Source organism: Chelonia mydas, chromosome 15 (genome assembly GCF_015237465.2).
Source record: "Chelonia mydas isolate rCheMyd1 chromosome 15, rCheMyd1.pri.v2, whole genome shotgun sequence".
Lineage (NCBI taxonomy): Eukaryota > Metazoa > Chordata > Testudines > Cheloniidae > Chelonia > Chelonia mydas.
The window spans coordinates 23,770,075-23,796,711 of NC_057856.1; the positions used below are offsets into that span (position 1 = coordinate 23,770,075).

The 26,637-nt window shown below is 44.0% G+C and overlaps 1 protein-coding gene across 3 annotated transcripts; it reads left to right on the forward strand.

The window, feature by feature from the left end:
• The first annotated feature begins 493 nt into the window (after positions 1-493).
• Positions 494-25,967, forward strand: DHX37 (DEAH-box helicase 37). 3 transcript variants are annotated; one of them, XM_037878741.2, is made up of 27 exons: positions 494-705; positions 1,807-1,976; positions 2,947-3,059; positions 3,383-3,710; positions 4,651-4,799; positions 5,526-5,618; positions 6,258-6,354; positions 7,060-7,173; positions 8,693-8,794; positions 10,061-10,175; positions 10,554-10,649; positions 11,231-11,301; positions 12,144-12,288; positions 12,599-12,675; positions 12,996-13,228; positions 14,243-14,354; positions 15,200-15,306; positions 16,492-16,680; positions 17,700-17,824; positions 18,225-18,341; positions 18,565-18,737; positions 19,183-19,297; positions 20,136-20,273; positions 20,689-20,783; positions 20,872-20,945; positions 23,145-23,242; positions 24,731-25,967. In XM_037878741.2, the coding sequence occupies exons 1-27, from the start codon at positions 600-602 to the stop codon at positions 24,811-24,813; spliced, it is 3,435 nt and encodes a 1,144-aa protein (XP_037734669.1). In that variant the 5' UTR covers positions 494-599; the 3' UTR covers positions 24,814-25,967. The 3 variants fall into 3 exon arrangements, with proteins under 3 accessions (XP_037734669.1, XP_037734670.1, XP_043385304.1); XM_043529369.1 differs by lacking the exon at positions 494-705 and adding an exon at positions 1,013-1,259; XM_037878742.2 differs by lacking the exon at positions 23,145-23,242 and having other exon boundaries at positions 523-705.
• The last annotated feature ends 670 nt before the right edge of the window (positions 25,968-26,637 follow it).

The following is a 26,637-nucleotide window of genomic DNA, read 5'->3' on the forward strand; positions in this document are numbered from 1 at the left end:
GCTAATCTCACGTTGCTATTGGCAAAACACACACACACACACACACACACACACACACACACACACACACACACACACACACACACACACACACACACACACACACACACACACACACACACACACACACACACACACACACACACACACACACACACACACACACACACACACACAGCGGGGATTTCCTGGTAGCTGTATTTTTATCTGAGAGGTGAACCAGCCAGCGCTGGTGTGCTGAGTTTACGGGCAATACAAAGATGCAACTGATCTGCTCTGCTCGCACAAAGGAGAGGAAAGCCAGGGTCTGCACGGCAGCCCTTCCTCGGCCCCTTCGCCCACTGCCCGCCTCTCTCCCGCCATCCCTCCACTCGCTCTTCCTCCTTCCCGCCCCTGCTCCTCTGTGTCACTCCAGCCATCCACGCCCCGGCCCCCGAGCCCGCCCGCATCGTTCCTTCCGCCTCTTTCTCTCGCCCCGCCCCCTGACCCCGCCGCTCTCGCGCGATCTGGGGCGCCGACCCCGGAAGTGTTTGCTGCCGGTGCCGCACGTGGGTGCCGGGCAGGGTCCCTGCTCCTAGCGCTGCCCGCCCGCCCCCGCCATGGGCAGAGCGCGCAAGAGACACAACTGGAAGGCGCGGCTGCCGGGGGGCGCCGGGGGGCAGCCGCCGCCGCCCGCCCCAGAGCCTGTGCAGCTGGAGCTGGGAGGTGAGTCCGGCGCCGTGTGAGCGCCCCCGGGGAAGAGGGGCCGGAATGGGCGGCCCGGGGCACCTCCCCTCCCCCTTCGAATGGGCGCCCCCTCCCCCCGGGCACACTCGCCCCCTCCCGAGTGGGTGACTCCTTGGCACACTCACCCCTTCCTGAGGAGGCGCCCCTGGCACGCTCACCCCCCCCGTGCACACTCACCGCCTCCTAAATGGGCACGCTCCCTTCTACCCTTACCTCGCCGTGTACACTTGTACCCTCACCTCCACTGTGCACACTCATCTCCTCCCGAATGAGTGACCCCTTTGCACACTCTCCCGTTCCTGAGTGGGTGCCCTTTGCACACTCATACCTCCTTGCACACACACACACCTTCATGAGTGGGTAACCCCCTTTGCACGCTCTCACCTCCTTGCATGCTCACTCTCCTTCCCGAATGCGTGACCCCTTTACACAGTAAGTCACTCCTGTTGAGCCCTAATGTCTCTTTCTTTGGAAGAAAATTAACTGGCTGGGAGGTTGAGTTGCCCCTCACCTTCATCTGTCATGGTTTTGAGGTACGTTGTCATTGGCAGTGTGGGGAAACTTGCACTGCATTTGCTTGTGCTGTACGTGCTCGAATCTCAGATACAAGCGTATCAATGAATCCAGGGTTATTTACCTTTTAGCAGCAACAAGAGGTGTCAATAAGTTCAGACCCAAGTCAAGGCAAGTTTTAGAGCCATGTGGTAGAGCTTTTGAGTGCTGCTAACTTGGTGTGTGGGCTTGGACAAGTCACCTACCTTGTGTGTACCCCTTTCTTCATTATGAAAATAGGGGTAGTACTCATTTCCCAGGGGAGAATTATTTGGTACAATGTTTTGATTATGAAAACTTAACCTTTTTCCACAGTGGTATTACTCAAAAACAAGAAAAGACAGATTTCATCATGAAAATAACCATGAAAGGAGAGGAGCATTGTTTCCCTGCTCAGCCATCCTATTGGCTTTGTCAATAATATAATTGTTGCTATTGCCCTTTTATTTAAAATCAGTGAGCTTTGTAATAAGCCTGTTAAAAATAAGCTATCTAGGGCATGTGACTGACCAAAATCGACACTTTCAGATGAGGCAAAGCTGAAAGGAGTGGATGAAAGTAATGCCCTGGTCCTGCCAGCTAAAAAGACAAAGACGAAAAAAGTAGCTTGTGAGACACAACGAGAGAAGAAGCCCCTGAGCAAAAAACAGAGGAAAATTTTGCAGAAAGTTTTAGAGCAGAAAGAGAAGAAAAATCAGGTAGGTTGCATCTTGGTCGTAAGTCTCTGCCCAGCTGTGGTTGAGGCGGTGATAAAGAAAACTGTTTAAATAGGCCTGTTGTCAACAAGATTCCAGAGTCGCTTCCCTGGCAATATAAGCAAGGATTTTCTCCTTAGAATCATTTTATAGCATCTGCCTATCACCAGCTTGCAGGAGCAGAGGAGAAGTGTCTAGACACCTTATTGTGGTCCAGTGCATTGTCAAGAACTGTGTAGACTGCCACATGCATTTCAGTGGGAGGTTGACAGTGAAGCCTGCTGCCAGTTTAAGTTGGAACAGCGTTCGCTATTTAACTGCTGCTTGTTTTGCTAAAAGTATACAGCTACCCGGGGACTATTGGTACAGCATGCGGCTGTAGACAGAGTTTGAGTAGAGTCCTACCACGGATGTCAGAATGCAGTGAGAGGGCAGGAGTGCAGGTCTGGGAGCCTAGGACTTCTGAAGTCTAGTCCGGCTTTGGACAAGTCACGTAACCACTTTACGTCTGTTAAATAGGGATGATTCTTAGAAGTATTATTCTAAGGATTGTCTAATATTTGCAAAGTATTTTGAAGGTGAAAAATATTGTTTATAAATAAAAAGCATTGGGCAAACATTACCTTTTTCGAGATGACTGGCAGAATGAAAGGCTCCAATACCCCTCTTGTACCAAAATATGAGACAAAATTCCATCAATTAAAAGGTAGAGAAATAAGTAGGATGAAGATCCTTGACCAGCCTTACTCATGGGGTCACTAGCAACACTTCCATAGCGTCTCTCTCTACCTTATCGTGGTTTTTCCCAGCATGCAAATATAGTATGGTTCTGTCCCCCTAGTCCTTACTCGAGCTAAACTCCAGTTGACTTGGTAGCTGAGTAAGAGAGAACTTGAAGTGAATCGTTTTTGCTGGTACAGCAGTTCTAACAGTGATTGTGTGTGTGTGTGTATAATTTTTTTTTTCCCTGTAGCGAGCTGAATTGCTAAGTAAGTTAAATGAGGTCCAGGCTTCTGAGGCTGAAATGAAACTTCTGTACACCACTTCCAAGCTGGGTATTGGAGGACGCATGTACCAGACCAAACGGTAAACTTCCATCTATTGCTGCAGTTATGAATCAGGCATACTATTGCTTTCTCAGTCTCTGTGTTGCACGTAGATTCCTTTTTTCCTTTAAATGGCTTCTTCACCTATGTTACTATACATATTACTTGATAGATTTGTAAATTTTTTAAAGTCCAAAATAGTTTGGTAGTTATGGTGAGGTAGAAAGAAAATGAGACTTGTTACAGCCTCATGTTCTTTGAGCTGTTTTCCTTTTGGGGGGAGGGGGGAGGTGAGGATCTGAAGTGTGAAAACACTCGCTATATTGGGGAAAATGCCCATAATGTGTAAATGTTCCGCTTTAGGACAGTACAAGAAGCAGGCACCACATGTCTGGAGAAGATTAGTAGCATCAGTGGTGCAAATAAAAAAAGGTGCAGACTAGACCTGGAACTGGAGGCTGAGAAGAAGACTGAATCCTCTGATAGCTCTTGTGAAGAGGAAGAGCATAAAGAAACAATTGAAAAGCCAGCCGCTGACAGCTTTAACTTTGGAAAGGTGGAAGAATGCGTTACGAAGCCATTGAATAGTGATCCGGCTCCTCCTAGCACGTCAGCTCATCAAAAAGCTTTTCATAAACCATCTTCCAAGCCTGCGGTTTTCATCCCAGTGGACAGGTCGCCTGAGATACAGGTCAGTCTTTGTTAGTGATTCATCACAATAAACGTTCTTCAAGGAGGAAAAATCGGAGTGACGCTCTCCATCAGACTAATTCATGGCAAGTACTTGAGTGGAGACTTGTGGGATTCACCTGCATCAGTCATTAACGTCGATAAGACTGCAAACAGTGCAGAGTGCATTCCCAGCATCGCTTTGTGTTACTGATACCAGGTGTTGCTGGTTAGAGACACAACTTTGGGCTTTGAACTTGTCAAGTGAATAAAGAAGGAAACGACTTTCAGTTTTGTTTCAAAACATATGTATTAGTCACTAATTCTAAATATTTAATTTATTAATGATCTGAGATCTTAAACCCTTTTGGTGTAATGAACTGAAAATCTTAATTGTTAAACTGGGTTTTATTCTCCATTATGCTAAGTGTAGTTTCGGATAGATTTAATCTGCAGAAATTTGAAAGGGTCCACTTATTGAGCAGATATATGATAGTGAGTTATGGAATGAGTTTCCATTTGAAATTTTGTTAAACTCAAGTGAATCTTAGATGACTATATGGAATCTAACAAATCGGAGGACTGGTTTAGTTTCATGCTTGAGTTGCCAGCTACCTTTTGAGAAGTCAGGATGGAATATTTTGCTGATCCCAGTTCTTGGTTGGCCTGGTGGTGTGTTACCCTACATTTTAAAACTTTTCAAGCCAGGAGGAAGAGGAGGGCAGAGTGTTACCAAAATAACCTAGATATTAGAGGTCTATAGCCACTTCTGCTCCTACATGTATTGGACTGTGTGTGTAAATATCATTCATGACTTTTGGAGTGGAAAATCCATGGTGGCCTGAATCTTTCAGACTTTTCATACAGCTTTTTTTTTACTGAGCTTGACCCATTAAAAAGTAAAGCAGGAAGAGGGATCAAGACACACAGACTGAAAATAAAGTTTGTTTTGTTTTCAATAGGAAGCGAGACTAAAGCTTCCTATCCTCGCTGAAGAGCAAGTTATCATGGAAGCTATTAACGAGAATCCTGTTGTCATCATATGTGGAGAAACCGGGAGTGGTAAAACCACTCAAGTGCCTCAGTTTCTGTATGAAGCCGGCTATGCCAGGTAGGATTCTGTTCTTTTATACTGAAAATTGTTGAGAATTTGTTTTGGTTTTTTTTTTAGTTAAGTTCCGTCCCTTTCTGTTTTTTGAATTTTGTCTCTGTTTAAGACTCCTGTGTTAGTGCTATTAACTCTATGAGCAGCAATAGTGCCTACATCAGATGGAGGTGAAATGAACTTGAAGGAGAAAAATCTGTGGGCAGTCCTTAGTTTGCACAAAAATCCCTCCAGATAATTTATTTTAGAGCTTTTAAACTGCTACCGTGTTTTAAACATCACTGTTCTATTTTTCACAGTAGGGCTGTAATACTTGTCACTAACCGTGAAGGTAGGTTAGCTAAGGGGGAAAGCTGGTGGGTTCATCTCTCCAAGACACGCCACATGTTCCTTGCAAAATTGAAATAAACACCATCATATGTAGTGAAAACCCATCTGCAGCCTGTCAGGTGCTACGGTCCCTTTAACAGGATTAGGTGGCATAACCAAGATGCTGCCTGCCTTCCGCCGCTCAGTCTCATTCAGGGGCAATAAACGTTCCACTTCTGCAGTATTCCCTCTCCAGCCCAGACTTCTTTTCCAAAAGAGCCAGTTTGGTAGGGATTACCTGGTCCTCCCAACAATAAAGGAGAACCTGCGGGTCTGGTAAGACAACCTCAAAACCCACCCGGAGGAAAGCCTCTTGTCTCTTTCCTAGGTTTGTCTGTAAAAAGCTTTTCTCCTCTGTCCTAGTTCCGATGGCATCATTGGAATCACAGAGCCTCGGCGTGTAGCCGCAGTGTCTATGTCTCATCGGGTCGCTAGGGAAATGAATTCTTCACACAGGTAAGGGACAAAAGATCAGGGGCTAACCAGGAAAGTCAAAAACAGCAAAACCCAGTCCCCTCCTAGTATAAATCTTCTGCTGAGTGGGAGAGGTTGGAGGGATGTTACCTTGGGGTCGGATTAGTTGCAGCCTGTTCTGCTGGCCTTTCCAGAGAGGAACCGTAGGAAGCTTTCAGTGAACTCAGCACTGCTGCTCCCTAGAAAAATCGATGGCGGTCTTGGTGTTAACAAGCCCTCATAGCTCCCATTGGGGAGTCCATGGATTATTGAGGAGGTGGGGAAGGAGACATGGCTGTGCTGTGTGAAGGGGAGAGCAGGTGTGCCATAACAATGGGCTAGTTGAAAATAAAGCCATTCTGTATCCAGCTTTCTTAGCGGGGAAGGTTCCTGTATAGGACCGTGGCATTCTGCATGCGCTAGAGTCTGGGAAGCGGAGACTCAGGCAATCTGTGATGTTCCATGCGCCTTATGCGGTGGTACCAAGTCATAGCTGAATTGGGCTGAAGGCAGCATTCTAAACTGAACTCTGACTTTCTTCCTTTCCCAGCTTTTTACATTCGGTCTATAATGCTTTGCTCTTTTTTTTTTTTTTAAAGAGTGTGGCTTTGTTTGTGTAATACTGATGTATTTTCTCTACAGGGTAGTTTCATATCAAATACGTTATGAAGGAAACGTTACAGATGAAACCAAAATTAAGTTCATGACAGATGGTGTGCTACTGAAAGAAATTCAGAAGGTAAATTACCTTCTGCAATGAAAAAACAAAGTATTTAATGTCTCTAGAGAGAAATTCCACACATTCCTGCTAGCACTTGCCATGAGTACAAGCGTTCCTTTCTAAAACAAAACCCCTTTCAGCATTTAAGTTGTATTTTTGGTGACTAGGTGTCTATGATTATTCTTTTTATGCTTGTTGGAGGTACAGTTCTTGTTTCAGCTCCTGTATTGACCTTCATAGGAATAGACGTTGGGATTTCTACATCACATTCTCCAGTCTGAGAATGGTCTAGGGATTAGGGCAACAGCCTACATCTTGGGGTAACCTGGGTTCAAGCCCCTGTTCTGCCACTGGCTTCCTATGTAACCTTGGGCAAGTCACTTAGACTGTGAAATATGGCTAGACTAGGACTGTGCCTTCATTTCCCATCTGTAAAATGGGGATAATAGCACTTTCCTACCTCACAGAGATGTTAAGAGGACAAATGATCCCTAATCACCTCTACTTCTTCCCCCATGAGGCACAACCAATTTCAAGACAATCCATTTCAGTACACTAAAGATTGTGATGTGCTCAGATAGGACAGTAATGAGGATGATCATATAAACCTAGATAGATTCGATGGATGGCTACGATGACTGACCCAAGCTTAATGCAGAGACCGACCCGGCTGAGGCTTGACTTGATGTGATGAGATGAGTCAGCTTCCGTCTTTATTTCCAGGACTTCTTGCTTTTGAAGTACAAAGTGATCATTATTGATGAAGCCCATGAAAGAAGCGTGTACACAGATATCCTGATCGGCCTCCTATCTCGCATCGTGCCCCTTCGTGGAAAGGTAAGAAAAGCAGAGATGGTTGTGCTGAGATGAATAAAGAGGACTATGAGGAAGCTAGATTAAATAATGAATAGCAAAGAAAAAGTAGATAAGGGGCCGCTTTTGTCTTTTCTTATATCACAAGAATTGTGGGAAGTTCCGTGAAACGGGTGGGTAAAACACTTACACACAGATAAAAAGGAAATAAATTGTTACACAGTACCCATTTAACCTGCATAACTCACTGCCACAAGACATCAAGTCCAAGAACTGAGGGGGATTTAAAATTAGACATTTATTCAGAAAGTGAGGACACTCACCATTACATGTGGATGTAAATCCTCATCCTTCAAGGTATAAGCCAACGATTAGGAAAAGACTTCCCATGGGGGAATCTTACATCTACCTTACACCATGGTTTTGGTAAAGGGAAATCATGCCTCACTGATATACTTGAATTCTTTGAGGCAGTCAACAAGCATGTGGACAAGGGGGATCCAGTGGATATAGTGTACTTAGATTTTCAGAAAGCCTTTGACAAGGTCCCTCACCAAATTGGAAAAGATTCGGAAAAGGGCAACAAAAATTATTAGGGGTATGGAACGGCTGCCATATGAGGAGAGATTAATAAGATTGACCTTGGAAAAGAGACAACTAAGGGAGGACATGACAGGGGTGTATAAAATCATAACTGGTGTAGAGAAAGTAAATAAGGAATTGTTATTTACTCCTCCTCAGAACACAAGAACTAGGGGTCACCAAATGAAATGAATAGGCAGCAGGTTTAAAACAAACAAAAATAAGTATTTTTTCACACAACGCACAGTCAACCTGTGGAACTCTTTGCCAGAGGATGTTGTGAAGGCCAAAACTATTACAGGGTTCAAAAAACAACTAGATAAGTTCATGGAGTTTAGGTCCATCAATGGCTATTAGCCAGGATGGGGAGGGATGGTGTCCGTAGCCTGTTTGCCAGAAACTGGGAATGGGTGACAGGATGGATCACTTAATGATTACCTGTTCTGTTCATTCCCACTGGGGCACCCGGTTTTGGCCACTGACAGAAAACGGGATACTGGGCTAGATAGACCTTTGGTCTGCCCCAGCATGGCCGCTCTTATGTTCTTATGTACCTTGAAATATCTGGTACTGGCCACTGGTGGAGAAAGGGATGCTGGAGTAAGTGGACCACTTGGCTACTTCAGCATGACCATTCCTAGGAGTCTGTTTTCATTGTACCTTTGCAAACATGCAGCGGGAGGTTCGGTGCCTTGCTTAAGGCTGGCCTCTTGGTGAGTCTGTGGCAGTCAGGATTGTGAATAGGATTTTTGTCTGTCTAAGGACCACAGTATTCAGCCCTGTCTCTGTGCTGTCATTTGGCCTTGTATTGCACTTTGTGCCTTTCAGACTGTGAGGGCTTTGGGGCGGAGGCTTACATTTGCTATCTGTTACGGCAGCGCACGTGCGCGTGTCTAGTGCTACATAAATGATTACAAGTGGCCAGACTGTAGCGTAAGACTGCATGTTTGCATTTCCACAGAAAGGGCAACCTATGAAGCTGATCATTATGTCTGCCACCCTTCGTGTTGAAGACTTCACTGATAACAAGAAACTCTTTCCTGCTGTTCCCCCTGCTATCCAGGTAACGGTCATCCTAGTGGCATCTGCTGCCATGGCTGTAATGAATGGGGTCTGACTTGGGTTTCCTTTCTAAATCTGGATGCTTATAGAGGCATTTTTCCTTTTGCTGCCTCTTATTTACAGCCAGCACTGCAGTCATTTCAGCGATGGCACTGCAGGCAATTGTCCTGCTTGTAATTTGTTTTGAACTATGTATTTTACAGCTTCTCTTGCTAAGAATTCCAGCTCCCACTGAAGAAAGTGGTCTCAAAACACTGACGGTTACAGTTTAGAAAATGATCCAAGTGGAGGTCTACTTTTCATAGAGTGGAATCCCTCAAATTTTGACACTCAATAATTTCTAAAAAGCCTCTTTTGGACTCTTAAGTAGCTCTCCTGAGTCTCCGATTCTACTGACTTGTCATCAGTTTGTGTGGTAGAGGCTGGAGAAACGTCTGCTATTTTTGGTAACCTACAAAATGTTGGCTCTGCTGAAGCAGTGAACATAGTATCAGAGCTGTGCTGATATTGCCCATGCACAGAAGGTGAAAGGCACCGTGGGGCCAGATTAGCACCTTCATTCTTACTTGAAAGTCTGAAGTCACTTTAATGTTAATTTAGTGCCGTTTGTGTTTAGTAGCAGTGCAAGATGTTCGTGATTATTCTGTTTGTTGCTTTAAATGTGACAGCTAGTTTTCTGTGGGTAGCAAGCTAGATATAAGGAATCTGAAGCCCTTGATTGTTTAGAAAGTTATACTGGAAAGAGAGGTCTCCATTCAAAGTGGTAATTCTGGTTGATTGAACGTAAAGTATCATTGGAAAGGTCTTTGTAATATGAAAAATACTGTTATACCTTAGGGCAAAAGCCAAACATATTGGTTGTAGTGAGCTTCCCGTCTTCGGGGTCTCAAACTAACAATATGCTAGACACTGGGGCTGCAGATAGAACACTTACCAAAGCAATTGCTGGACTGGGTTACCTCCCATGTATTCTCATTCTCTTTATTTTTTTAAGATGATTTGCTTCACTCATATTTTCAGAGCGTCAAAACAGTAAATATGAGCGTAAATACAGAGAAGAAATAAAATGGTTTACAAGAATAGGTTATTTAAAACAAATGTATAAGCCAGTTCTATGGAGCGTGGTGAAATATCTGTTTAACTGTGTGAAAGGACACATTGTCAAGGCTTTTAACGAGCTTTCTGATTCCTCCTGAGCCACAGTACGTAAAACCCACTTCTGCTGTAATCGTAAAACGAGGCTCTTTCCTGTTGTATTCCTTTCTAGGTAGATGCAAGGCAATTCCCTGTGGCTGTTCATTTTAATAAGAGAACTCCAGTAGATGACTACAATGGGGAATGTTTCAGAAAAGTCTGTAAAATCCACCGAATGTTACCCGCAGGTAGGACTGCTGCAGAGAACTCTTCAGCATCTCAAATTCTTTACACTTAAAATGTTTCCCAGAAGGGTCTAAGTGTTTTAGGGTCTAAAATTTGTTTGTTTAAAAACAAAAAAACCCATAAAAAACAGCAGCGCTGTCTCCTGTACTTTATTCCTTGCAAGGGATGATGTTGGAGAATAAGCCTATACTTAAATGTGCGTTGGTATGCTGCATGATTTCTCACATGTGTTAGTAAGGAATTGTGAAGAGGGATATGCGGTATGTTCCACAGTTATGATGTATTTGGCATTGTCCTCTCTGAAGAGTGAGCACTAGTTCTGTGATTTTTCCTTTTGAAACTACCTGTCTTCTGATTTAAGATGATCTGTTCTGTTGCAGGAGGGATTTTGGTATTCTTAACAGGCCAAGCAGAAGTACACTCGCTCTGTAGAAGGCTAAGAAAAGCCTTTCCGTTTCGTAAAAATAAAACTGAAGGTAACTCCAGGGACTAAAGGGCTGCTAGCGTTTAACCGTTACATCGCACGGAGACACAAGTTTACTTTTAAGGTTTTAAGCAACGAGTGTTCCAGAAATAAACTTTTGGAAAGAACTGTTGAGAGACATGCTGATGACTCAGCTTCAGCTAAATAACCTTTGAGAAAACAGATCTTTCTGTGTTGTGTGTGATTTCCCCATCCTTAACTCCCCTGGGGTCCATTGCATGTCGCCACTGTTTCAGCCTTGCAATGGTTACAGGAGCTTGCAAAGAATGGTGCAGTTTCCTAAAATGGAAGATCATTTTCACATCCTCTCCTGTTGCAGCAAGCTAATCCTCTGCTTCAGAGTCCTCCTCAAAATGCACCACTTCACAGCAATCTGCCAGCCCTCAGCCTCTCACATGCTGTGATTCCTTAACATAACAAAAATGCCACTGCGGCCCCTTCACCCACTTGGTGACTGGCTACTTTTTGCTTTGACATCTTGAATTGTGAGCTCCTTGGGGCAATGACAATGTTAAGCTCTGCTCTGCAGAGTCATCTTTCAGCACTCTGAGAATCCCACATGCTTCTTCATAGGAGATGAAGAGAAGGAAGAATCAGTCGAAGAAGCCAGGAAATTTAAGAAATCCAAACAGAAGAAAACTATGGTAATATATTTTAAACTTGAACGGAACTGGCACTCATGTGAGTGGTTAATTGTTTCAAAAGAGCAGGAATCTAGATTACCCCTGTTGAAAGCCAACACTGAACTTCCTTTTCAGTCATTTGTATATAGCTCAGGAAAACGGAAGGTTTTCAAACAAATTTTTTTTTTTTTTAATACTTGGTCCGATTTATAAGCAACTTGCAGTTGTGTGGCTGTCCCTTAAGTAAAGAATTCCATCCCACTTTGATCTAGATTTGCAACTGCTGCATTAAGTGGTGGTTGAGGGAGAGGGCTTGAGTGCACCCCTGAGCACTACAAGGAGGGGAGATGGATTTCCACTATTAAGCACTAATAAATTAGCACTTTAATGGAAGGAACTCTGGACTTGATGGGTTCAGGATTCCTTTGTGAGGAAAACTGGTGTTTGGCTGCTGACCGTGTAAGTGATTTAAACTTTATTGTCAACAGATCATTACATTATTAAAATATTGCTCTCTGATTTTAGACCCTAATAGGTAAAATTGCCTGAAGGAGGATTGGGGGGAAGGGAGAAACCTGATGTACAAGACATCATTTCTACACAAAATGTCCTTAAATACATTTAATCGGCTAGTCTTTCCTGATCCCCTCTGTTACGGATGCTGATTTAATGTTCCTGCCATGTAGTACAAATGAAATATTTAGAGCCCAATCCCCCGTGCATCTTGAGATCAATGGAAGTTCAGGATTGGGACCCAAGAGTTGCATTTGTTACCTGCTTCTAAAAGCTTTTAATGACAATTTGCACAACTGCTTATATTAAATCTAGAAAGGCTTAATGGTTCTCCCTTCTCTTGCCTCTAGCTGCTACCCAAAATCGATCTGAACAGTTACTCCGTTTTGCCAGTGGACGAAGGCGATGAGGACAGAGAAGCTGAAATGGATGATGATGAGGATGCTGTGGGCTCTGACATTGACCTAGATTTGGGGGATGATGGACTGGAGGAAGGTTTGATACTTTGAAATGAAAACCACATATGTCAAACCTAACTTACCAATATGTGAAACTGTCCTGTTTGCTTTGTTTCTAAACTGGTGTGTTAACGCTTTGGGGTGTGTAGTGTAAACCATTATTTACAAAGCGTGGGTTTCTCATTGCAGGGTTTCTGATGGCAATTTTAAAAGAAGTGATGTATAAAATCTGATGTTTTTCAGGTTGAAAGGTGTATAAAAGTTTAGTTTGCCAGGATACTGTTGGGAATGAAACACCTAGTGTTTGCTTGCCGTGTTTTTAAGAATGCCATTTTGTTTCTTGACAGGTGAGAAGTCCGATTCTTCCCTTCCACTCTACGTGCTCCCACTCTACTCTTTACTAGCACCAGAAAAGCAAGCCAAGGTAAAGGATTATTTGCACAGGAATAAGTGACCATTCTCAATACCTGACTTTAGAATGTATGCAGCAGCTCTTGGGTTGTGTGCTAAAATGAGCATCTTGAAATAGCCTGCAGTGGGCAGACCAGAATGGGCCCAGTGGGAGCTTCAGGTAGGGGAGAAAACAGGCCTCTGCTGACCTGTGTGCTCAATTCACGTACCAAGAGATGTGATGTGAGGTCACGCTCATTGTGATCACTTCTGTCTTTCTAGCTCATCTGAGTTGACCTTGCTAATTTGCTTTACGTGCAATGCATTTCATCTGCTGAACTGTGTTTGCTGCAGGTGTTCCGACCTCCTCCTCTTGGAACAAGACTGTGTGTTGTCGCAACCAACGTGGCTGAGACGTCTCTCACTATCCCCAGCATTAAATACGTGGTTGACTGCGGGAAAGTCAAGAAACGCTTCTATGACAAAGTTACTGGGGTTTCGTCTTTCAGAGTCACCTGGACGTCTCAAGCATCTGCAAACCAGCGGGCAGGACGAGCTGGCCGCACGGAGCCAGGGCACTGTTACAGGTTAGTCAGTTCCCTCTCCATAGGCTTCTTGCAAAGGAGGGGTCAGGGTCTGAAAACCATTCTCTGTTTGTTGGGCAGCCAAATGAAAGGAAAATACCAACACTCGCCGTTGTGTAGTAGACAGCTCCCCTGTAGTAGACAGCTCTCGTTTCGTGCACTTCACTTGTTTAGAATGCACCTCTCTCAAGGCATTGAAGCACTACTTGGTAAAACAGCCCAAATACAGAACAGTTAAAATGATCCAAATAGAACTGCCCAGCCCAAGATAGCCCCTAGATAATGTTAGCAAAGAGGGAAAAGATTGCAGGATATTAACTCCTGGACGCCTTCCTGAAAATTTCTTGTCTGCCCACTGTCTTAGCAACAAAGGAGGTCTGGATTGGACTTTAGAGCCAGCTATAGTTTTGAGAAGAAGTCATGATTTCCTAACTGCAGCATTGCTAGCTGCCTCTGGCTCAAGGAATGAGACTTCAGTGGGAGGAGCTAGACCGGAATGATTGGTGTGGCACTAGCCCATTAGCTTGGCTTAACTTTTATCATAGCATAGTCAGCAGTTCAGTTATGTTTTATTTAACTGAAACAGATGTAGCGTGATCATTTCCACAAGCTACCTAGTACAATACGTTGACTGTACGACTTCATCTAGTAGATGAAATTGCAGGTCAATGAGGGACAGATGCACTGAGCTGCTTGCTCGTGCTGGCTTAATTTGTACCACTGTGATTTTAGAAATATCTGTTAACGCTTTATGTCAAGTTCCGATTTAATGATGCTGTCTTAGTACTTTATGCACGAAGATGAATTGATTTCTCTTCTGTGGTATTTCAGATGTAAATGTGGTTAAAATGCTTTAAAATCTGAAGGTTAAACCTTTGAAAATTCACTTTTTTTTTTATTCCAAAGCAATGTTAAAAACAAAAAAAACCCCTTTATTTGCTTTTGTTTTCATCTCGGTGAAGTGTATGTTGGTTCAGATTTCATATAAGTCTCTAACCAGCACTTCTCTTTCATTAGGCTCTATTCATCTGCAGTTTTCAGTGACTTTGAGAAATTTTCTCCTCCGGAAATTACAAGGCGACCTGTGGAAGACTTGATTCTACAGATGAAAGCGTTAAACATTGAAAAGGTGAGCCGAAACGCCGGCTTTACATTATAGCACTCTTTCAATGTCTCTGGGAGCCAGAAATAAGCATAAATTGCCGTACCGCTGCCTGTTTGGTTTGAGGATACGTTGTGCCTTGTGTCATAGATGGTGGGGGGGGAGTGCTATGTTGTAGTCCCAGGGCTTGGTTTGCATCGGCTCTGATCTTGCAATGCATTGCATCAGACCTCCTCAATAGGCTTTACAGCCTCATCTCCACTTGTGCGTGCACTGTGCTTTTTCAGCAACAGTCTCATGAAAACAGCCAGCGAAGCACAGACCTGGGATTTCAAAAATGAGGCAAGGAAAATAATGGAATCTATTGTTCCTTAAAAGAACTGAGGTTATGTTCATGCAAAAGGAGCAATAAAGCCTACATGTCCATTGTTTGTGTATGCTAACTTCACAGGTGTCCTCTAAGCCTCTCAACTCCCCTATGAGGGGCAATATCTCCATTTTACAGAGGGGTACTCTGAGACACACAGGCTAAGGGCTTACTTTTCAGAGGTACCGAGTCCCCCCAGACTCTCATTGCCTTAAATTGGGAGTTCTGGGTACTCAGCACTTCTGAAAAGGCCTTCAGGTGGCTTGTCTAAGACCATACTTTTATTCAGTAACAGTCAAGAATAAAACCCTGGATTCCTGACTCCTAATTGTGTGCTCTTGCCACTACCTTCCAGGTGACTGTTTCTCTTTGTGCTGGGGAGTTCTCCTAAATATATTGCCTCTCTGTTGACTTTTGAAACCAAAGAGGACTTGTCTCAGATAAACTACACCTAAACGCTACTGTTCAGTGTCAGTTATACATTTGTTTCTTCCTGCGTTCTTAGGTGATCAACTTCCCTTTTCCAACCCCGCCTCCAACAGAGGCGCTTGCAGCCGCTGAAGAGCTCCTGATAGCGCTCGGAGCCCTGCAGGAACCACCCAAGACAGGAAGGTAGGGTGTCTGAGGTCTCCCACAAGTTTCTTCACAGCGATGAGTTACTGAGGATTATAGCAGTGGCTGGAGGCAGCAATAAGTGGGTTTTTTTCCATACAGCCTCTTTTACATGATGGTGAGACGGAGCTTTGCCAGTCTCCCTTCTGTGCTAGTTCTCTGTCCGTCTCTCCTTGGTATCAATCCTGTAGCAGGTTTGTCAGCCGGGCTACTTCCCAGAATCCTTTGCACTTCCTAGTCTGTCATAAACTGGTGTTTAAACCAGCCAAGCTGAGACGGATTCAGACTTTAATGGCTTGGATTTCTTCTGCACTTTGAATCGACACCGCTCTTGAAGCACTGTATAAACCCTACAAATGGGGAGCATTTCATGCACCACTGAAATCTTGGTTAATAACGTTCAGAGGCCTTTCCAGGCCTCGTAATGTTTGTGCCGATAAATATAAAGGTGAAACAAGGGGACCCAGTAGCTCAGTGGATTGATAGTGGAATATGAAGCTTTTCATTTCTAAAACCTTGGCTACCCAACACGCTTGCAGCAAAATAACAGACGGTTTTAATTCACCCTTTTGTTGTTTTGCCGTGAGTTTCTGCGTGGCCACTCTTACTCTGGAATAAGTGCCCTGTTTTGATATTCACCTAAATCAGTAAAAAAAAATCAATTTAAGCTACATCAAAATTGGACACTTTTATTCTGAAATGAGGGTTCGCACGCAGACTTGCAATGAAATAACAAAAGGGGTGAATTGAAACCGATGCAGTTCCTTTGCTGTGAATTTGGGTAAATCGGCCCTAAGTGACTGTTTCAAATGCAGCCCAGGCTGCTAGGGACCAGAAACTGTCACCATGTGACTCTTGTTCTGTGAAATGAATTGGTTTTTCAGCCTAACTCCTGCTGCCATCCCCACACTTGCTCACATCCTGAGAGTCCCAGGACTGAGAATGAGCTCTCCTGACACTTAGAGGTGGTCCCGGCAGGGCAGGGGGTGGAGGCAGTGTTGGGAAGAAAGGAATTCACAGCCTGAATTTGGAGTCTTTCGTCGCTATTAAAGTCACATATGCAATCAGAGAGAGAAAAATGCAAGTGTGTAATAAACAGCTGGCGAGTCAAAGTCTACAGAAAAAGCTTGTGCGAAAGGGGGGGGAAATGCTGTTATCTCATGACTTGGTTTCCGCTTCTTCCAGGCTGAAAGAGCTGCAGATAGCAAAGCTGAGCTGTCCAGTTAGTCCCTTGGGCGTGACCATGGCGTCCTTTCCTGTGGCCCCACGCTACGCTAAGATGCTCGCTTTAAGTAAACAGCACGACTGCCTGCCCTATGCCATTACCATAGTGTCCGCAATGACCGTTCGAGAGCTTTTTGCGGAGTTTGAGAGGTGAGTGGCTTAAGCTGGAGTACAAATAGGTTCCCTTAGGACCAGATACCATTTAAAGAGTGCCTAGGTATTGCTTTCTGGAATACTAGCCAAAACTGGAGAGAAGCTGGACAGGGAAATGTTTGTTTAACCCCTTATATATACAGCATCTCTAATGGTTACCCCATGAAACTAGTGCCTATAGAGGTAAGCATGAAGGTGGCAGTGAAGTATCATTGACTGACTCCTGTGTTCTGTGCTTGGTGGCATTAATTAACCATAGCCTTGTAGACACCTAAAGATCTTGTCTCCCCATTTCTAACATTTGTCTTGTGATTGCTGAAGAGTTACAGATAACAGACTAAAATGCATCCCATGTATAGCTGACATCAGTGGCCATTCTGCCAGTAGCCTGAAGTTGGAAAGCTGTAGGGGAGATCAGAGTAGAGGCAGGGCATTCTGTTAAACATGACCAGCGCGCTGTCTGATTCCCCAGCACTAACGACTTAGCTTTTTAAAACCGCTCACTGGGAGTTGTGCTTTGCCGTTCAGTCTCACTTGCTGGACGGGGGAGTTGGGTCCATATGTAGGCAAGGGCATGGTGGTGAGTCTGAGTCTCTAGTCCAGTGGCTTCCTCAACACCCTGTTCGGACGTACACCTCTCTGATAGGATGCAGCACCGGCTTCAACAGCAGCAGTGTCCCTGATCCTTTGTTGTAGCCTCTTAATACCCCTGGGGATGGCGTTCCATTCACACGCCATTCTCCCAGGTGGTAGAACAACCCCTGGAGTCCTGGGGCAGCGCTTTCTTCTGATAGTCTCCCGGTTTTATCTATTTTGGATCAGCCTGAGAGAATGAACCGACTGATCCCTGGGTTTCCTTTTTATCTTCCAGTTTTATACAGGCTTCTTGCTACCAATTTTATATCAGTCTGTCTGGTGGTTAGTGATTCTGGAAGGGAAAATACAGAGCTGCTTTGACATGGCTTCTGGTGCTTGCTAGAAAGGTTTAAAGTGTATTGATTGTGCTTTTGGTTTAGACCAGCTGTAAGTGAAGAAGAGACGGAGAAGCTCAAGGGGAAGAAAGCAAGAGTTATACAGATGCAAAGGATCTGGGCTGGACAAGGGCCTTTTCAAAAGCTAGGAGACCTCATGGTGATGTTAGGTATCTATTGCCAGTGACTTGAACATACTGTTTGTTGCGGGGAGGTGGTTAATTTCAATCAACGTAATCGGATATACAAAGCTAAAGGATTCATAGTGCAGCAGCAAAGGGAAATGCTGTGTAACGAGGGATACTTGCTGTTCATAGAAGTTGAGTCCTGTAGTCCATCTCTTGCCCTCTGGAAGCTGGTGTTCTGTAATATGTTCATCAGTGCATCCTCCAGGCTAGTTCCAGCCAATGAGCAAACCTGAATAGATAGAAACTATGGGATTCGCTACCCCACTGCGAGGAAATGTTCTGCAGCCTAATCAATTTCATCTTTGGGAAGCTAGTTGGCGTTTCTGTTTTGTTTTGTTAAAGCTCTTTGTTCTTTCCCTGCTGAATAAATACTCTTTTCCAGGAGCTGTGGGGGCCTGTGAGTATGCAGGGTGTACTCCTAAATTCTGTGAAGCGAATGGGCTGCGATACAAAGCTATGGTGGAAATCAGGCGCTTACGGGGGCAGCTAACAACAGCAGGTAAATGTTTAGCAGCAGATAACTCAGTTGCGGGCTTGGGCTTTCTCAGTTCAGCACGGTGCAGCCTTTTATGCTGCCAGCAGCCTAGCCCATGATCTGAGGCTCACCACAGTGGTATTTTTCGTAAATCCTAAACTAGAGGTTAAGTCTCAGTGGCAAATATCCATGGCTTTAGAGAAGAAGACAGTATTTACTTATCTTAACTACTCTTGCTCTTTCTCAGTGAATTCAGTCTGCCCCGATGCTGGCCTCTTCGTTGATCCAAAAATGAACCCCCCCACGGAGACCCAGGTGACCTATTTGAGACAGATAGTGTTGGCAGGGTTAGGGGACCATATTGCCCGAAGAATCCAGGCGGAGGAACTTCTGGATGAGAAATGGAAAAATGCCTACAAGGTAAAGATGAGTGGCATGGCTCAATTTGACCATCGCCCTCCTCCTGTAACTCTGTGATCTAGAAATAAGAGTTCTCTGCAGAGCATGGTCTCGTGGCCCAAACGCAGGACTGGGGCTCTGTTCCCAGCCCTGCTCCAGTGTCACGATAGGAAGTTAACTCTTCCATGCTGCAGGTAACCCACTCCCAGTCTGGGGCCATTATTTTCTATGGTATCTCGTCAAGATTTTAGGAAACGTAATGAATGGCGATTTGCAAAGTGCTGTGAGGTCCCTAGAAGGAAGGTGATGCAGAAAACCAGGGTGTCACCAAAAATCTCCATCACTTAAAGAACATGGTAAATTGGTGAAGGATTTAAACTAGGTGCTCTCAAGGAACTGGATTGCTAATAATCACGGTCTCCTTCCATGCTACCGTTCATCTCGAGCCCTTTGTGCTTTCTTTAAGACTCCTCTGCTGGATGACCCTGTCTTTATCCACCCCAATTCTGTCCTCTTCAAACAACTCCCAGAGTTTGTGGTGTATCAAGAAATTGTTGAAACTACTCAAATGTACATGAAAGGTAAGATTGCTCAGCTCCTCCTCCGTCTTCAGATCCGTCCAGCAGTTTACTGTGGAATCAGAGTATTTCACTTGCTCGCAGCACAAGTCCCACCTGCCCTTTGGTGCTGGCCAGGAGTGTGGGGATCAGTAGAGGGCAGTGACTAACTTCTCATTGACTTATCCCCAGGACCAAGGAGCCCTGTCCAGCTGGAAACAGCCTCCAGAGCTGCCAGCCCTTGGTGGCTCTGGGCCTCCCTGAGGCAGCCATGAAAATTGCTGCTGATTTCCTCATTGTTTCACAGTATCCCAGACCATTCCCCCTCTGGCTCCTGGTGGTCTTTCCCTTCCTAGGTGCAGAGTTGGATTGGCTTAGGAAACCGACATCCAGCTGCACGTTGCGTTCTCTCCGACTGCTCGCGTGGTTCTCCTCCCGCCCCCAATTGACTGTCCTAAGCGGGGAGAAAGACTTTTTCAAAGGAGCCAGGTGGTCAAAAGAGGCGCTGGAGCCCCATGGCTGGCAGCTGCTTTCCACAGACCAGCCAAAGAGAAATGGGCTCGATCAAGTCAGATTCTGCCTCCCGTCCCACCCAACAAAATGGTACGGGGCAGGAGAGTGAGGCTTGGGTCTGAAACAAGGGCTTAGAGTCCCTCTCCGCTCTCCTTTGACTCTAGGTCAAACAAAACTGTGCTGGAATCCATGGGGATACTTTCAAATGGACCCTGAGGCAACCTGTCTGAGGAGCTCACCTCCAGTGAATGCGAGTTTCACTGAACATTACCCCTGCGTAAACAGTACTGAACAGATTGTTCTGAAGGCAAAGATGCTTCATTTTGTAGTATGTGTTTTCATTCTGAAGGTGTTTCGGCCATTGAATCTGAATGGATCCCAGTCCTGCTACCTCCGTACTGTCACTTTGGGAAACCTTTGGAAAATCCTCCTCCATTTTATTGCCCGGATACAGGCAGAATAAGGTGCCACAGACCAAGTGTTTTCTGTAAGTTTCTTGAAGCACTGCATGCTGGAATGTAGCTCCGATGTATATTACATTCCCCTGAAAACTGCTCTGTGTTGCCCTGTTGGCTGTAAGGCCATGAAATAAAAACTCTTTTATGTCCAAAAGGACTGAATCCTGCTAGTTGTCAATGTTGTACGTGCCTTGACACGGCTTATGTATCTCCATTGAGTTCTCCAGAGCTACCATAGAGCTGCTAGCATACCCACCTCTTGGCACTGGTATTGCTGTGATGTGTGTCACATCCTGTCCTATACTGGAGGACTTCTGATGTCACTCTTACTAGCTGTGCGTTTCTCTAAATGCCTGCAGTGTCTCTTTGCTCTGCAATCTTACGCTGATGGGAAAATGCACATTGAGAATTAAATAGAAGACCTAATATGACCTGTATTTCCAGATCGAGTAGGCTGGCAGCTTCCAGCAGTGGAGGTAGATTACCCAGAGGGTATTGATCGCTACAAATACTTTGCCAAATTTTTACTGGAAGGAAAGGTAAGCGTATTGCATGGTTTCCCCTTACATTTTAGAGCATCCTCTTACTTTATGGCAAGTGTCTAACGAATGCTAATTTTTATTTTAGATTGTTAAACAGCTGGGCTCTTACAAGCGTTGTTTGCTGTCCAGTCCACTCACAATGCTGAAGACATGGTCCAAGTAAGTTGTTAAAATAATCAGCTAAACAAGGTCATGCCACCCAGGAGTGGTGTTAGTCACTTGAGCCTTCTTAAAAGGGAGGGACTTTTGGGAAGAGCATGAAGATAATTACCTCAATTGTTAAAGGGAGAGAGAAGGAAAATTGTCTTAGTAAACCTAAGGCCAGTGGCCTTTATCAAGGGAAACTGGTGAACTGTAAGGATCCTGTAAAGACTTACACATGTGAGTAGTTACGCTGGCTTCAATGGGATTATTGGTGTCAGTAAAATTACTTGTGTGTAACTATTTGCAGGATCAGTCTCTGGGACTCTGTATTTAATTTTCTTCACAGTTTAGCCAGCTAAACCATTTTCAGTCTAACAAAATAGAAGTTCCAAAGAGGTTTTTGCCTTTTGTGACACTGACATTGTAGCAGTACAATAATTAGGGCCCTACCAAATTCGTGGCCATGAAAGATGTGTCCCGGACCGTGAAATCTGGTCTTTCGTGTGCTTTTACCCTATACTATACAGATTTAACGGGGGAGACCGGCATTTCTCAAACTGGGGGTCCTGAACCAAAACGGAGTTGCAGGGGGGTCGCAAGGTTATTTTAGGGGGGCAGGGTCATGGTATTGCCACCCTCACTTCTGCACTGCCTTCAGAGCTGGGCAGCCAGAGAGTGGCAGCTGCTGACTGAGGGGCCAGCTCTGCAGGCTGCGTGCCATCCTTACTTCTGCGCTGTTGCGGGTAGCGGCTCTGCCTTCAGAGCTGGGTCCAAGCCAGCAGCCGCCGCTCTCCAGCTTCCCAGCTCTGAAAGCAGCACCGCAGAAGTAAGGGTAGCAATACTGCAACCTGCCATACAATAACTTTGCAAAAACCCCCCCACACACACCTCCTTTTTGGGTCAGGATCCCTCCAATTGCAGCACCATGAAATTTCAGATTTAAATAGCAGAAATCCTGAAATTTATGATTTTTGAAATCCCATGACTGTGAAATTGACCAAAATGGACCGAAAATTTGGTAGGACCCTATCAATGATCAGCACCGCCGTACACAACACACCTTTCAAGATCCATGGAACCTACACATGCCTATCATAACATGCGGTGTACCTCATCCAGTGCACTAAATGCCCCAGTAACTATGAGAGTGACAATCACTACACTTTCAAATGAGCTCACACAGGAAAAAGATAAGACAGCAACACCCCATTACCTGTGGGTGCCACTTTTCACAAAAAGAAAAGGAGGACTTGTGGCACCTTAAAGACTAACAAATTTATATTAATGCTCAAATAAATTGGTTAGTCTCTAAGGTGCCACAAGTCCTCCTTTTCTTTTTGCGAATACAGACCTTTTCGCAAAGTGATCTCTCTCTATATCTGACCTATCAGACCTCATTCTCAAAGGAAACCTGCACATTTTCAAAAGACGAACCTGGGAGCTTAAATGCATAACTTTGCTAGATACTAAAAATCATAGTCTTAATAAAAACACTGGATTTATGACTCATTCCAACAATCTGGAACCCACTCACCCCCTTTTTATCCTATGACTACAGGGGCGTTAATGGCCCACTTCACCTTGAATATGTGCTAACTACTTATGCTAGGTTTCAAAGTAGCAGCCGTGTTAGTCTATATCCGCAAAAAGAAAAGGAGGACTTGTGGCACCGTAGAGACTAATAAATTTTTGAGCATAAGCTTTCGTGAGCTACAGCTCACTTCATCGGATGCATGAAAGCTCACAAAAGCTTATGCTCAAATAAATTTGTTAGTCTCTAAGGTGCCACAAGTACGCCTTTTCTTTTTACTTATGTTAAACTCCCTGTTCAATCTTGTATTTAGCTGTGACACTGAGTGCCTGTCCCAGACCCAAAGAAGAGCTCTGTGTAGCTTGAAAGTTTGTGTCCCTCTCACCAACAGTTCGTCCAATAAAAGATACGGCCTCACCCACCTTGTCTCTCTCATATCCTAGGACGAACATGGCGACAGCAACCCTGCATACAACAGTGGTAGATTTCAAGTTGGGACTGTCCCTTTAGTCATAGGTTACATGTTTTATGTCTACATCTAACCTCTAACCAGTATTGTTATAAAACAAATGCAGAACGCTAGACATTAAGCACTGAAGTAGAGATGCAGCCATAATATAGTTAAATAAATGAACGTAGCTCACATCTATATCTGATCCCCTTTCATTTTGGAATTCACTCAGGCTTCAGCCCCGGACAGAAATCCTGCTGACAGCTCTTGTTTCAGAAAGTGCTGATAGTCGTGATGCTTTGCTGGCTGCGTGGAAAAAAAATCCCAGGTGTAAGTGATCCATTTGCTGGGTGGTGGCGATTAACCATTCCAGCATAGGGTTCTTATCTGATTTCAAGCAGAGCTGTCTTTCGAACTTTTACAAAAGGAACAGACAATACCCTGACAGAGAAATTAGCAATCATTTCAGTGTCTTTCCCATTAGGTTTCAGAGTAACAGCCGTGTTAGTCTGTATTCGTAAAAAGAAAAGGAGTACTTGTGGCACCTTAGAGACTAACCAGTTTATTTGAGCATGAGCTTTCGTGAGCTACAGCTCACTTCATCGGATGCATAGCATATCGTGGAAACTGCAGAAGACATTATATACACACAGAGACCATGAAACAAAACTTCCTGGGAGGAAGTTTTGTTTCATGGTCTCTGTGTGTATATAATGTCTTCTGCAGTTTCCACGATATGCTATGCATCCGATGAAGTGAGCTGTAGCTCACGAAAGCTCATGCTCAAATAAACTGGTTAGTCTCTAAGGTGCCACAAGTACTCCTTTTCCCATTAGGGTAGTTCATGTTGTGGTTTTGGTCTTCCAGTAGGACTGGAAGAGTTAAGAGAGTTCATAAACTGTCGTCCTCTGGAAATGAATATTTGAAAAGATTATTTTTTTGTCATACAGTTGTCTGGATTTGTAAATGATGCTAAGCAGATTTTGTAGCAGCTCTGTCACAAAGTGGCCATGATATAGGAAGAATCCTGTGCCAATTAAATTTATTTTTCACAATATTAAGCATACCAAATAATTTGACCTTTATACCAGATGCTGCAAGGAGTAAAAAAAATCCTTTCCTAACAGGATTCCCAGTATTAACTTTAACAATAACTCTTGCATTCTTGTTATACTTTTAGATCATTAAAACACTTTAAAAGTGTTAACTGTCAGACAAGTATTTTCCCCATTTTTACAGGTGGGGAAGCTGAGGCAGAGTAGTGGCCTGTATAAGGTCCCAGAGAGAGCCTTGAGCAGTTCCTGGTTTCCAGTCCTGTACCTCTCTATGTTCTCCTGCTCACTCTTGAGCCCTGGGCCTTATCTTTAACCTGGGAATAGTCCCATCAAAATTAATGGTACTACACACTTGTATAAGTACTCTGTTGGATCAGGGCCTTAATTTGGATTTAATGAAGATTTGTCTTCATCACAAAAAAGCAGAAATGCCCCAACACTTCAGCTGTACCTTTCTCAAGGAGAAAAGTTCTCTCTCAAGTTTGTGGCCCTGAATATTGAGATTTGTGCAATGAATGTGTGCAAAGGAGTTTCTTCTTTGGTCTTTCGTGGGAAAACACAGTGCAACAGAGAAATTAAAATAATCCAGCCTTCCATTGCTATGTTTTTATTTCACTGGCTGTAAGCAGAGTTTAATTCTTTTACAGACTCTTGAAAGCATGATCAAACTGACCCAGTTGTTAGTCCTGCCTTCTAGTAGACCCTCTTCTGCTGTTAGCTATTTTTGACTCATGGACTGATGATTCATACCTTTCTGTTTCAGACTTGCTGTCTGCGTATTGCCAATGGATCCCCGAAGTTATGCATGATGACGTAGCCAAACGCTGGCCACCTGTGACATTATGAATTGTCAAGATTTCCCTTCTATGGATAATCCCTATCTCAGACTTCTCTAGAACTCCCTTTTTGAAGGAAGACTTAGGGGAAAAAAAGGAAAGTCCATATTTTGGTGGGGAGAGACTGATTTACTAATGGAGGACATCTTACCAGCTGTTTTTGCTAGGGTGTTTTGTAATATTTATTATCTCTTGGGTAACTTTATCCATTGTATTTAATTGATTTTTCTTAAAAGCTTCTTTTTAGACTATATTAGTCAATCGGACTATAGCAGATGTGTAGAGTACTTGACTTGAGCAAGTAAAGGGGGGTATATGTGACCGTGGTATGTTGTAGCTTAAAAAAACCAAAAAAATCTCTCTAGTGTTCCTGGTCATCCAGGATGAACGCCTCATATGCACAGCTGAAGTTCAAAACACAAATGAGTATATAGCCCCTTCATGTTCCAATATTCCTTTTTGTCATTTGAATTCACCACAGAACCAGGATAGCCACAAACCTCACACCTTCAAGCCACTTTTTCTTTTTTCTAATTCCTTTCCTGTCTCATCACTTTTTCCAACTGTTTTTTTTTTTTTCCTGCAACTTCCCTCTGCAACCAGCCTGCCTGTGTCTAGCCCCAGTGGGGAAGAATGCCAAGACTGCTGTCCTGCTAGACAACACAGTGTGTCTTGCCAAAAATCCAATTGGTGCTGGTCATATTTCAATTGGTCAGCAAATGCTGTAGGGTTATTTGTATTGTCAATTTGTACAGTGCAAAACTCTTTTTGAAAAGGAATATAGGGCAAGGGGGGGATGCCTTAGATTATTTTACAGATATAATCTTTAATATAAAAAGTGAGCCTGATTTAAAGCATCATAAAAGGGTATCATGATTTCCTTGCGTAGGCAAGTCAGCATCCCAAACTAAACCGGAGATATATTTAAGTGTGGAAAAAGCTGATGCAGCTTTGTTTGGGGTCTGTTCAATGTGTATCTCTAGAAACGTGATGAGCTATTATGTATAAAATAGGTGTTTTTTATCCTTAGTAGAGACCATGGACCTGCAGTTATTGAAATATGGCCATAAATAGCTATTTGAAACTGTTTATACATTGTAAAAAAATGTAAAAATTGTTTATATTTTGAAAGGGGATTTTGTGAATTAAAACTATTGTCTATTTCTTTTATATCTGCTGGCTAATTTTTCCTGTTCTTTGTAACAGGTTTGCAGAGTGCTAGACATGCCCTTATTAGGGATGTAAATACCATTTTAAAGATTAACCGTTTAAACGACTAAAAATATTTCATTTAAACGGTTAACCGATTAAGCCGCTGGGGTTGAGGCTGCTTTTCCATACTCTCAATTCTGCCCCATGGTCTGGCTGTACCATACCCTTCTGTATTCTGCAATGAGCCTGACAGAATGCAGCTTTGACGGACCCTCTGCCCTTGCCTTGGGAATTGAAAGGAAGCTGCAAGCACACTTGGGAGGTGGCAAAGGACAGCCCTAGCATACCCTACACACATTCAGAGTGAGACCTTTGGCCGCAAGGAACAGTTGTGCATTCTTGGGGTTAAACCACCAGCTAAACTTCCCTTTCCCTTCACCTACTGTTGTAATGTTCCTTATTGCTAAATCCAGTGCTCAGGCCACATCAATTTGCCCTTGCTTAACCCTGTGTTACTTTAAAGCTAGTTTGGGGGTGAGGGCAGCAGTGGTCATGGGGGGGTAGAAATAATGCACCCCACACTTTCGTCTATGGTTTGCAGCTGATGAAGTGAGCTGTAGCTCACAAAAGCTTATGCTCAAATAAATGTGTTAGTCTCTAAGGTGCCACAAGTCCTCCTTTT

Bases quoted from the DNA above. Each gene is read 5' to 3' on its own strand.
- DHX37 (XM_037878741.2), top strand. From the start codon at position 600: ATGGGCAGAGCGCGCAAGAGACACAACTGGAAGGCGCGGCTGCCGGGG. The intron at 10,176-10,553 runs GTAGGACTGCTG...GTTCTGTTGCAG, and splicing joins CCACCGAATGTTACCCGCAG to GAGGGATTTTGGTATTCTTA. The intron at 20,784-20,871 runs GTAAGCGTATTG...TTTTTATTTTAG, and splicing joins AATTTTTACTGGAAGGAAAG to ATTGTTAAACAGCTGGGCTC.